Here is a 12,672-nt window from a genome sequence, read left to right as displayed (position 1 = left end):
TCTCCTGTTGCAGCTTGCTAGTTATAAAATAAAGTAATGCTGTCATTCGACATTCAAGATTGTCTTGGATGTTTGGGTTCTTTTCTACAGATCCAGTTCAGATGAATTATAATCTGAGCAACATGATAATTGTAATAATTTCTTAATCTTCTTATATTGTAAAGAGTTTTGAGAGGTTAGATATGCGTGTGTGGTAGACACTCAAAAGTGAGCTGAAAACTGTTTTATGTATTATGCATGTTTATTATAATAAAGGCTACTTGATTTTCACATCTGGTGTTGTATGTATTTTGATGTATATTTATTGAAAAATATGTAAATTGCTTCAAATTTCATTTGACACATAAAGCTACTGCAAATATTTGTTTGCATATTGCTTTATGGAGATGAGCACATGGATAAAGAAAATGGAGGAGGCAGGTGGCAGCCTTACAACTAGATTTATTTCTCTCTGAGCCCCAATGGATACAATTTGTACATGCAGATCCCCACTGAGGACAAATCCAGGCAATCTCTGACTCGCATGGACGGCTTTCTTATTTAAAAACAAAAAACAAAAAAAACGCTAAGAAAACATTTCCTTGGTGTGGTTTGTGGTTGTGCACTTGGTTACATCATCATAATAATTGTATTTAAAAAGTGTTTTTTGGCAAATTGAATAATTGCAATGCCAACATTAAGCTTTTGTCTTTTTAGTTATAGTTTTCAGACTTTTAGCTGATCACGTTTTAAGGATGTTTGGCCATTGAAAAGATGCTATCTTTCTTGCATTTGTGTTACTGCTGAAAAGCAAAATTGCATTCTTGATGTGGCCGACGTGGCCTCTCCACAGGCCTCCCCACAGGCCTCCTGCTTGTCCCCATGTCCGGAGATAGATATGCTATAGTTTAATGCCATACCGTGGAACATTCCAGGCAAAGCAACAGCACTACCCCTGAGAAAGCATGCCAAATGATTTTTTTAAAAAGTACATTTTATTGAAAAAGTTACCCAAGAAGGCTTGACTGTAGAAATGATATTACCCACCTCTAAAATGTCTAATCGCCAGGGTTAAAATTTACTAATACAGTTTGTGAAACAAGTCCAGGTCTTATATGGTATTTCTTTGTGCGGAACCTTAGGAGGCAAGCTCTGAAACAGTGCGGACATTATTTTAATACGTACCGGAAATAGCCAATGTGACATTTGTAAACGAAGGCATGGGTATCAGAGGTTGTTTATATTTTGTTTAATTTGTGTGAAGATTTCTGACCACAATGGCTGGATGGACCTGTCGCTTTCTTCTTCAGAGAGGAGCTCGACTTCTTTCTCCCAGAACTGAAAGGTGCTAATGCTACACACAGCTAGCCCTGATTCCCCTTAATAGCTAAGCGCGATGAGGCTCGTTTTTGTATTTGACAAGTTGTATTTGATTATAATAATTTTGCTTGCACGTAGACTTGATATTAAACAATTAAACATGTAGTCCGTACTAAGCTTTACAACACAGCCAGCATACAAACATGTGTCGTGTAACTACAGACAGGAAAAAACATGAGTTGTCCTATGTGTTGTTTATTTCATGTCAACATGTCTTTTATTCGCCCATACAAAATTATAGCATAGTATATATTAGTAACTGTTCAAGTGTTAGTAGCCTATATTCAGTCATTTTCAAATACTAAAATCTATCCTTGCTTTTCAGTTCCTTGTTTATAGCTTGTAGACGGACAGTAAAAACTACAACATGGTTTGAAGAGCACCTCACAGAGGATAATCAAGAATATATGAGAAAGATTGTTGGAGAAGATTATAGAAAACTGACCGCTGAAAGGCTCAATCCTCTCAAAGATGAACCTTGGCCTCGACATGAGTGGACAGAAGGTAGAGGTCGTCCTAAATTCACTTCACTATTACATGCAGTGGCTTGACTTTTTTATCTGTGTCTGGCTCAGGAAGCAGAAGAGTTGGTCTTATTGCTGTGAAGTTGGGCATGATTCCTGTTTGGACAAAAACAGGAGAAAGACATGTGGCCACAATGTTACAGGTAACTAGTGTATTTTATTTTGTATTGCTTAAGTTTAGCTAGGGGATAAACGTATTAAATGCTGAAGTAGAAAAAGGCTATTTTAATTGCAAATCAAGTCTTAAAGTAAAATTAACGGTATATAAAACCACATTTATAGTGGAAAGCAAGCTAAATGACCACATATCAAACTCAGTGTTTTTGTTTATTTCTTTTTTAGTCAAGACAAGGCTCAACGTCTTTCTTGTGTTCTATTTGTGCCACTCCAGCTTCAGGTGTTCCCTAGAAATGCCAGTGTGTATCTACCATCAATATTGCAGATAAAATATGCAGTTTGCAAAATTAGATCGTTCTATGGTGCATGTGCTGAGAATAATAAATATTAAACACTTAATAATGGCTTACACTTGTAATGCGCTTTACAGCCTCTCAAAGCTACACTATAGTCATTATTCAATCATTTCCACACTTGGTGATGGTAAGCTGTTATTGTAGCCACAGCTGCCCTGAGACAGACTGACGGAAGCGAGACTGCCAATCTGCACCAATCTGCACCTCGGACCACCACCAATCATTCGCACACACACACCACTTTCATAGTAGGCAATGTGGGTGAAGTGTCTTGCCTAAGGACACAACAATAGAGCTCGATCCTCTGACCTTCGGGTTGGGGGACCAATACTCTAACCACTGAGCCACCTTAAAGTCTCCCTTCACAGGTAATTCGCTTATTGCTCAGCCCCAAGGCAAGGTGCAAACAGAAGATACCTCAGTAGTTGTGATTTAATCTCTGTCTAATCTCCCCATGAATAATTTGTAACCAGACAGTGTTCACCAAGTATTCGCTCTCCTCTTATTGATGGTGACATAATGTGGTGGATAGAATAATAAATGTTAGGGTAAGATGTGCTAAAAACCCAGGCAGTTTGTCAATGGGTGTCATCTTGTGATAAGATTCAAGGCCAGACTAAATGTGTTTAGAAAGTCATATCAACTCCTCGTTAATCAATTCCACTTTTCCCTTCAGGTCCAAGACTGTCATGTATTAAAGTACCTCACCAAAGACGAATATGACGGACGCACAGCTGCCTTGTTGGTTGGTGGAAAAAATGTATCACCCTTCCATGTAAGAGTCTTTTTTTATTTTGATGTCCTAAATATACTTTTCAGAAAGATTTGTTATAAAGTTCAAAAGGAAATTATAAGTAAGTGAGTAATTAACCTGAGGTCGTGTTGTGTACCTTCTGAATCTTGATGAGGACACAAGCCAAAATATCTCGGCCTCTGCAGTGCCAACTTATCGCCTCTGAGTGCCCTGGTGTTATGCAAAAACTGCACTGAATCACCAGAATACTAATTGATGAATAAATGTTTTGCCTCAGGTCTAAGTTTAAAAAGAAATGAAGAAATCCACAGTAGCAGAAATACTTGCAAACAGCTAACTGTTGCTCTGTTTGTTTCTAGATCTCTGGATGCATGCCCTCAATTACTAAATGTTAAATCGTTTGCACTCCCTTTCTTTAAACTCTACAAGTATCTGGAGTCTGAAAACCACCAATAGCAAACAGTTATGTGAAAAAAGAAAAAAGACAGCATTTTGTAAAATCTTTCAATTGTTTGTGAATGTTTGGATTTTTTGTTTAATTTGAGTTGAACATTATTATGATGTAGTGTAGTGGTCCTTATAAAGTAGTAGGTTAGTCTTGTAAACTATGCCTTACAACCAATACCCACTCAGACAGCTTTCATACAATTACTTAAATTGTTTGCACCCCCTTTCTTTGAGCTCTATAAATATCTGGGGTCTGGAAAATAATATGATGTGGTTTAGTCGTCCTGATCAAGTCGTTAGTCTTGTAAAGTACGATTTACAACCTGCCCCAGATTAGAGCAAGTAAACAAATACTAACAGCAATCACACAAAACTTTTTAAAGTCGTCATACAAAACAACTTTTCCATTTTACATGACTAATTTCATTTATATTATAATTTTGTAATCGTAGCTACAAATCATAGATGTGCCCATCCGCCTGTGCATGATTAGATTTACATTACTTCTACTCATCAGGAAATGATGCTTGCCCACAAACCTCCAGTGACTTTTATTTTCTCTCTGCTGTCTAAACAAATGCATCAATGAGATCTTTATTGCTGCTGTGTTTCTCTAGCGGTGACAACCCCACTTCATCTGAAAGTAACTGTGATGGCCGTAATCAACTCGAGCTCCCTATTCCTGACTACACTGTCTATTGGTGGAGACAGGGAATGCATCAGCTTGTTTAGTCACTCTATCAGCAGAAGACAATACACTTTTGCTATTCATCTCCAACCATCAATTGTTATAGATTAAGGTTTGATTTATTCATTAGTACTGGACAGATATTTAATGCCTGTGTTGAGATTTCACCCTGAATGCCTCTCAAAGCGCACTTCAGTGGGAGTTTGTCAGAGTGAGGCTCTTTGGCAGGCAGCGTTACAGTCAGCAGAAGGGGGAGAGAGAAGAGTTGGAGGGGGCTGAGATGAGAAGGAGCTGAGTGAAGGCAAATGTCAGACGTTAGCTGCCAAGTGTGCGTGCGCACTGTTCTAGCGTGTGTGCTCCTAACAGACCTTTGGCAAATTTTAAAATGGTTTAGTCCTAGTGGTGCCAGATGCTTGCTTGTGTGTTTTTAAATTCCCATCCATAACTTGCCTTTATTGCTTTTGACTGACAGAGGTCGGAGTCGGAAATGGAGATGTTTAGGAATGCAGGAGTGCCGCCAAAACAAAAAGTCAGCACCTTTAAAGTCTCTGATAATGCCATCATCAAGCCAGGTATTTACACAACCTGACAGCATCAAGCATGGCTGTCCAATGTCAAACAGTGACTTACAATGCCCTTTATGTACACAGGCACCCCTCTGTATGCAGCACACTTTCGTCCAGGCCAATATGTGGATGTTACAGCAAAAACGTAAGTAAGTGGCCTTGTGCCAGCTTGCCTTCTGGGCTGTCAGATTTTCTTAGTGTTCTTTGACATTATAATGGGACTTCACTGTGTTCGTGCAGACCTCTGTAACTTAATGAAAAACTAGACAGTTTCGCCTAGACCACCATAAAGGTGATTTTTCTTTTGTTCAACTCAGTTCTTATTTAGTTCACTTAAAACCATATTTCAATAATCAATCACAATAATCCATTGAGGTAATTATTGGTTATGGCAACCCATTATGTCCGAAGTTGGTATTGTTGACCTATCCTGCAATCATAAATTTTATTTCCATAATATAATATAATATTACAGCTTACTTAAATTATGCCCACAAACAAGCGATGCAGAACCAATTATGAAGTATTTTGTGTCTAGGATTGGCAAAGGTTTTCAAGGTGTGATGAAAAGATGGGGGTTCAAAGGCCAGCCTGCGACCCACGGACAAACCAAGACTCACCGAAGGCCGGGAGCATCAGGACCAGGAGGGGTGAGACACACACATATTTGTTCATGTTCTTGTAAAGAGCTTATCCCAGCCTGATATGAACAGTTGGCTTCCACTAATCCACAAATTTGTGTGTTCGTCATCTGTGTCCAGGATCCAGCCAGAGTTTGGAAAGGGAAAAAGATGCCTGGGAAGATGGGCAACATCATTAGAACAGCCCACGGGCTGAAGGTACGTGCGCCTGTGCTTTTGAACTTGTGGTGTCCTTGATTGTAATTACTATTCAATATTCCCACATGTGTCTTCTTTTAACTCTCCCTACAGATATGGAGGGTCAATACCAAGTATAATGTGCTTTATGTAAACGGCTCCGTCCCTGGACACAGAAATTGCTTAGTGAAGGTAAAACAATAATTATGCAAACTCCAATTGAAGTTAAATGTCGAAGGCCAATCCATGTGCTTAGTGTTACAGTGGAGACAGGTGACCTTGCACCCCTTTAGTGCCATCCCACCTAAGGCAGTGTGATCCATCTTTATCTGCACTGTGCTGGATCAGCAGCGTGTGTGGACAGTAATGATCTCAGTAATATCCCAGCATCCATCTCCATACTTCCCATGTGGGCCTGGACCTTTATGCACGTGCCAACAAAGTTACTCCAACTATGATTTGTTTTCTGGACAACTGATAATGAATACAAATGTGTATTGCCTTTCACCCACTCGGCTTTTCTAAACATGTCATTTTAGTTTTGTCAGTGTGCGGGACTTCAACCTTGATATTGTATTAAATTTTGTTGAGTCACCCCTAGCCACAAATGACTAACCTTAGCGTAACCTCGAAACTCTTAACGCTCAAATTGAATGATTTATTACATGAGGACGTACCATTGTTCCCATAAGAGAGTCCAGCTCCAGAAGTCATCAATAAATAAACACTGCTTCAACATATGTGCTATGTATGACCAGTACCCATTATCCATGCATTTGTATAAAAATATATATTTTTTATGTTTGTATGTAATGCATTTTTTATGTGTAGCCCATATTATTTAAGTGTATTTGAAATAATAGGTTTGGTAAAACTATTTTCCTTTTTTTAAGGCTCAAAATCTTTCTTCTTCTGCTCCTACGTTTTTCTATGGTGTGCTTCAGTTAACTGTGTTATGTGTAGTTACGTGCAAGAAAATCACATTTGCGCCCTTCCGCTCAGAATTGCTTCATAAATCATCATTTTAAAGTTGAGTTGTATATTTATATGGTATATGTGAAAATATGACTAGTGCAGGCTCTAATGGGTTTTTATTTGCTTCCACAACTTGGTTTCAGCAGTCTTGCATTCTATCACATACAGTCATGCTACATTAGTAAAGCAGTGGAAGGGTTATAAGCATTTTGCAGATGAGTGCCATTAAAATAGTAATTTAATTTTGAACATTTGTGTTTCAGATACGGGACACGACTTTACCACTCCGCAGTGCCAGTATTCTGAACCCACCATTCCCCACATACTTCACAGAGGAGGAAGAGGATCTCGCCGAAGACCTGTATGATGAAAGCTTGTTCGTTCACACAGAGCCATCGTTAGCGCTCACATAGCCACACACACACACTGGCCATCTGTTTTATAGCTCCAAGTGTCTCTGTCTCATGTAATTAAAGTAGTAAAGTAAGTCTTTGTCACGTTTTGACTCTTCTCTGTGTGTGATGAAACGGTGCCGCTTCTCTCATCCAAGTGGTTATCCAGTTATTATAGCCCCCACTTTTGCCGAAACCATGGTAACTGAAGGAGTGATGATGTCACTAGAGGATCCCCAAGCACAAAGAGAAAGGCAGAAAGACATTGAATCAAAACAAGGGAGTGCCTGATGTGTTGTAAAAATGTGCAATATCTATGCAGGACACAGGCTTGGAGTTGGTTGCAGGGAGTTGTAGTGCGCTGTGTAAAAAAGCTGTGAAGGTTGGGGTGCGGTCATGAAGGACCAGGGGGTACAGGGCATGAAAGCAAAAAAGAGCTTGTGAAGGTTAGGGGGGCAACTAAAGGGGAAAGGAAGGATGGAGGCAGACAAAAGGTTGACATTTGTGCATAAGAGGATGAATAAGGACATTAAAGTTGCAGCAGGAACCACTGGGCCGCTAAGTCTGTTTGTGTTGAGCAGTTGCATGGAAAAAAAATCTGTCTCTAGGGTGGGAGTAGAGAGAAATGGCAATAATGTTAATATTAATGGGCAGCGCTTAATCAAAGTTGAATCGTGTACAACTTGGCTATAGATATGCCAAGTAACTGACAGAGAAAACAGGAGTACCGTTTGAGACAAGCTGTGCGGATGCCTCACAGCAAATCCACCCCACCAACACGCGCACACATCGATGCCTTTTCACTAATTACAACAACACAGCACAGGAGGAGATGCTCATAATGTAGTTTTGTGGTTTAGATAAAGATACATAAGATAATGCACTTTGCCTCATTCATACATGCCACAGCTCAGGGGTCCATGAGGCAGGAGCAGCTTGTTTGAAATGGTAATGATATCTTTTGAAAGTCCTGCTCGCCGGAGTCTGTACATCATCAGGCAGTTGGGGGGGGGGGTGGGCGAGGGGAGAGCAGAGAGCCAAGAAGAGGGGGGTAAGGGTGGACGCCGCCTGTTAAAGCAGCAGAGCAAAAATACAAGACGATGAGGGCAGCCTGTTCCTCATAGTACTACTTTTATTAGACTCACACTTCAGATGGGAGTCTAATGGTGTGAAGAGAGAACAGTGGACTGCTTATGCAAAGAGACACACCCAGAGATTGAACCAGTTTTATGGAACACATAAAAAACAAAATATAAAATAATATATAATATTAACTGGCCTATTGTGTCTTGGTCAACGAAAATGTTAGTCGACAAATTGTTTTGGGGGAGGGGTTTAATGTATTTATATTCACAACAGCAGAAGGGAGAGAAGAGAGTTGTCTTGAGATTTGAAAGTGAATTATGAATTTAATTTGCTTTTGTACACAGCTTTCTAGTTAGTTTTTGTGAATTTTTCATAGAGATGCTTAATAAGTTTGAGTGCTTTTGCCAGCACCAGCCACACCCCCTTTTAGTCAATGCAAGGCAAGTTTATTTGTATTGCACAATTCGTACACAAAGTAATTCAAAGTGTTTTATAGAATAAGATAGACATTAAAATCACAATATAAACAAATCAAAACGTAAGTAATCATCATTAAATGAACACTAAAAGAGAAGAGTGCAGAATAAAAATCTTTCAGTCATATGTACAGGTAAACAATACTGTTTGGGCCTGGATTTAAATATTGTCAAAGTAGAGGCCTGTCTCACATCTTCAGGAACACTGTTCCAGGTTTTAGCTGCATAAAATTGAAACGCTGATTCCTCCTGTTTATTCCTGACTCTGGGCACCAGCAGGAGGCCGGTCCTCAAATTGTGAGATGGTTCATATGGCACTAATATGTCGGAGATGTACTTTGGTGCTAGGCCATGGAGAGTTGTACACAAGCAGAGCTGCTTTAAAGTCAGCTGATCAATTGACAGTATTTAGTCCTACTCATCATAGTATTTAACATTGACAAATAAGCTTAAGTGATATGCTGAAATAAACAACACCAGTATTTCATGATTTCATATTTTTTTTATCACAGTTCATGCTAGATAGTATTTATGCCATTAGTAAGTAACTTAAGCCATCTGCTGTTTCTGAGAGGTCTTACCTCACTGTGATTAATTAAATTCACCTGTCACTCACTCAAATCAAGAGGTTGACCAATAGAAAAAGTGGGGAAAAGGCTGTGTTTGAGCATAGAGCTGCATTAAACAGAACCACCGTGATCATCAAATCAATTAGACAACTTGATTTCATTTGGATGGGTTCATGAGATTGGCATAAAATCATTTTGTTTTCTTGGGGCTGACAAAACAAATAAGTGCCTAAAATACAACATGCGTAAACATAGGCTACTTCTATACTGAGTGTGATTATTCCTATAGCAAGACGGGGTTAGTTTCTTCTTGATAAAATGATAAAATGATGACCTTGGATGTTGAGTCACAGCTTGCATTTGATGAAAGAACTCACTGTTGGTACAGACAAATAATCTATAGCCATTGAGGCTGGATATATGAAAGATGTGCTCAGATAACAGAGCCGGTTTAGTGAGTGATTTTAATGAGCTCTGTCTTCAAACAAAGTTCTGATTCATTCACAGCATTTCAAACTGATGCCATATGCGCAAAAAAAATTCAATATGGGTTACTTATCGCCTCAATAGTGTCAGCCTTCGCTGATATTCTGTGTCCACACTGTCAGGTCCTTTTGCTCAACAGGGAATAAGACACTATTGCCTTTGGCTTTATTTATAATGTCTATAATGTAAACTGTACCCTGCAAGAGTTAAAGGTCCTACATTACACAAAATGAACACTTGCATGCCTTAAGCCATGTTATAATGTTTTTACCTCCTCAGAAACATATCTGGAGTTGTATTTTTTTTTATTAGTCTGTCTACATCTCCAAAGCTCATAATGCTCTGTTCCAACGTGTGATGTCATCAAGTGGTAGTTTTCAAGTTAACAGCTACTTTTTACCTTTAGTTCAGTAAAGATTGGAAATTCCAGGGCTGAAATCATCCATTTTATTCTAGTGAAGGTGTATGGAGTTTAAAAACACAGTGGAGCACTTCCTGTCTTACCACATGACATCACAAGGTGGAACAGAGTGTTTTTCTGTTTGAGAGAACGACACAGCCTAAATATGCAGGATTTGTGTGTTAAGTGTGTGTGAATGAAACAAAACACAACTCTAGATATGTTTGTGATGAGGAAACAACATTATAACTTAGATCAGAAAATGGTGTAATATGAGCCTTTTAAAAGAGAATGTAAGTGTGGAACTTATTCATAACGTTGAAATTATAATTATCCACATGATTATTCATATAGGAAATGTCTGAGGCGAGTGAAGTCTGTGAATCCCTGCTTAGACAGCTAATCGTGACACCAAATTTCAACATCTTCTTATGCCTGCAGCATAGTAAAAAACCCTGCTTCATCCTATGCACAGTATAAATTAGGTGGTTTATAGCTAGCCAATGTTCTGGTGGTGTGTTCTTGTGGTCAGGAGGCTTTAAGTCTTCTTGTCGTATACTGTTGTTACTCTTGATTAGTGGTCTATCTGCTTTCCCTAGTGAATTACTGACCTAATTTTAATTAGCAAAAAACTCAAAAGAACTTCCACCCACATTTGTGTTCCATTCTTGGCGAATTGTCCTTTTGCTGATCATCACACGCTTTGCATTTCTGATTAAAGAGCTGGCTACGGTTCAGCTGAATCTAAACATTTGAAAGAGAAAATTACTTAAGGACCCCGCGTTCGTGCGAAGTTGGGCCTTCTCCACTGACCCCGGACTTGACATGATGGATCTACTGCAATTCAACTTCTGCTGGCTCAACACACAGAGATCTGATTTCCATTAGTGGAGAGGACACACGTAAAGCTATATTGGCTTCCACATACACATGCACACACATACAAACACACTTCTTTGATACAACTATAGCAAGCAATCACTCTACTCCTGGCTGGCTCTATTTTGTTGTTACTTACTTGTCAAGTTTACACACAAAAAGCTGTTGCCCTGACCTCCATAGAAGCACACATAGATGAGAATGTGCGTGTGTGTGTGTTGTGTTATGAATTATTGAGTGTGTTATTTGAGGGACAGCTGGCTCTTGAGCACATTAACTGCTTCAGTCAGACTTGTAGTTATAAGTGTGTAATGAAAGTGTGTAGTAAAGAAATCTAACATTGATTCATTTGACTAGATAGAGCTATTTCCAAACAGCTCATTGGTTCTAATCGTAGACAATATAAAGAAGTAGAAGAACAAAACTGTAAAAGAAGAAGACTGTGTAAAGATTCATATATACAGTCCATGCTTCTATTAAATAAATTACTGCATTTTGCATTGGAACAGATATAATTCACAAACAGAAGAACTAGGATTGACACTTGTCATTTCAGCATCTTCAGTAAACTAAATAACCTTGAAACAGACTGAATTTGAGTCTTTAAAAAAATCTTAACCAGGACTAAACAACAAAACCAGATTAACTATGAGGCCCAAAAATAAGTTTAAAATGCTATATAAAATGTTAAAACACACACACACAAAGTCTCAAAACCAAGAAGAATGAACCATGTGTCACAACTAAGCAAAGTAACAATCAAAAAGAACATTTCAAGAACGAAACCTGGGATTAAATTTGCTCTGTTTATGTTAAATCGGAAGTTGATCTGCTAAACTAGTATATGTTCCACAAATGACTTCAACAGCTCCACCAGTTAGCCCTTCAGTCAGTGCAGAGTGATCTTTGAATGTGCTCCTGTTGGATCACAGCACAAATCTCTAAGCCATGCTGCCGGTGGTCCTGCCGCGGTGAGCCCCTCCCGGCCTTGAGCACCTGCGTCTCCCGAGTGTCTATTTTCATATGTGATGCCCCCCACCCCCAGATATGCACACACACCACACTAGGGTAAATTTGGGCTCCTTCCTCCCAGCACCACTGAGTGAGAGCAGGGTGCAACGTTAGGCCCCTACCTCCCTCTCCACATGTGGCCCTATGCCCTCTGCCAATGCCACTCTTTTTAACTGACTATTCTGACATTATAAAGACCCCATTCCTGCAGGTTATTTTTCACCTTTTTCATGAATGGACAGCATTTCTGGGCACCTTCTGCTACAACCTGGTGCTGTGTATTTTTCCTTTTGTTCAGTGTTTAGTGTACACTGTGCCTGTATAAATAAAAAAAAAAAAAAACATGCCATACCATTCCAAGGGGACTTCGAATCCTGCTTCTATCTTTATCTGTACCTGGAACCTATTCTCACTGAAATGCAGACTTCTGATGAGAGGTGAGGTGATGTAAATGTACAAAATAACAAAAGTTCAGGTTAAAAATAGACAGTAAAGGTGCACTGTAACTTTTCTGGTGGAATTTACGTCACTTACTCTCCATGGAGATGTGAATGCTTGCTCTAGACTTTTCCAGTGGAGACAAACATGTGGTGCCATCAGGCCAAGTCACAGGTCAGATCTGCTGAGAGGTGACCCATCTCACATTAAAAACCTACGCTTTTCAAGACATTTTTGGTACATTAAAAACATACGACGGATACTGCAGTCACCCAACCGCTGCCTCTGATGCAGTTCATCACCTTACCAGTGAATACCCAGTGCTTTTTTG

General features: G+C 39.3%; 1 protein-coding gene across 1 annotated transcript; it reads left to right on the top strand.

The window, feature by feature from the left end:
• Positions 1–1,142: 1,142 nt before the first annotated feature.
• Positions 1,143–7,091, top strand: mrpl3 (mitochondrial ribosomal protein L3). Its single transcript, XM_033975534.2, has 10 exons — positions 1,143–1,324; positions 1,685–1,863; positions 1,935–2,026; positions 3,033–3,131; positions 4,718–4,817; positions 4,896–4,956; positions 5,350–5,461; positions 5,573–5,650; positions 5,744–5,821; positions 6,868–7,091. Exons 1-10 carry the CDS (start codon positions 1,257–1,259, stop codon positions 7,015–7,017), a joined length of 1,017 nt encoding a protein of 338 aa, XP_033831425.1. The 5' UTR covers positions 1,143–1,256; the 3' UTR covers positions 7,018–7,091.
• Positions 7,092–12,672: the final 5,581 nt, after the last annotated feature.

The sequence above is a fragment of the Periophthalmus magnuspinnatus genome, chromosome 11 (assembly GCF_009829125.3).
Source record: "Periophthalmus magnuspinnatus isolate fPerMag1 chromosome 11, fPerMag1.2.pri, whole genome shotgun sequence".
Taxonomy (NCBI): Eukaryota; Metazoa; Chordata; class Actinopteri; order Gobiiformes; family Gobiidae; genus Periophthalmus; species Periophthalmus magnuspinnatus.
The sequence above is the reverse complement of the archived record's forward strand: the minus strand, read 5'-3'. Positions and strand labels throughout refer to the sequence as shown.

Bases quoted from the DNA above. Each gene is read 5' to 3' on its own strand.
- mrpl3 (XM_033975534.2), top strand. From the start codon at position 1,257: ATGGCTGGATGGACCTGTCGCTTTCTTCTTCAGAGAGGAGCTCGACTT. The intron at 1,864-1,934 runs GTAGAGGTCGTC...TGTCTGGCTCAG, and splicing joins TCGACATGAGTGGACAGAAG to GAAGCAGAAGAGTTGGTCTT. The intron at 4,957-5,349 runs GTAAGTAAGTGG...TTTTGTGTCTAG, and splicing joins GTGGATGTTACAGCAAAAAC to GATTGGCAAAGGTTTTCAAG.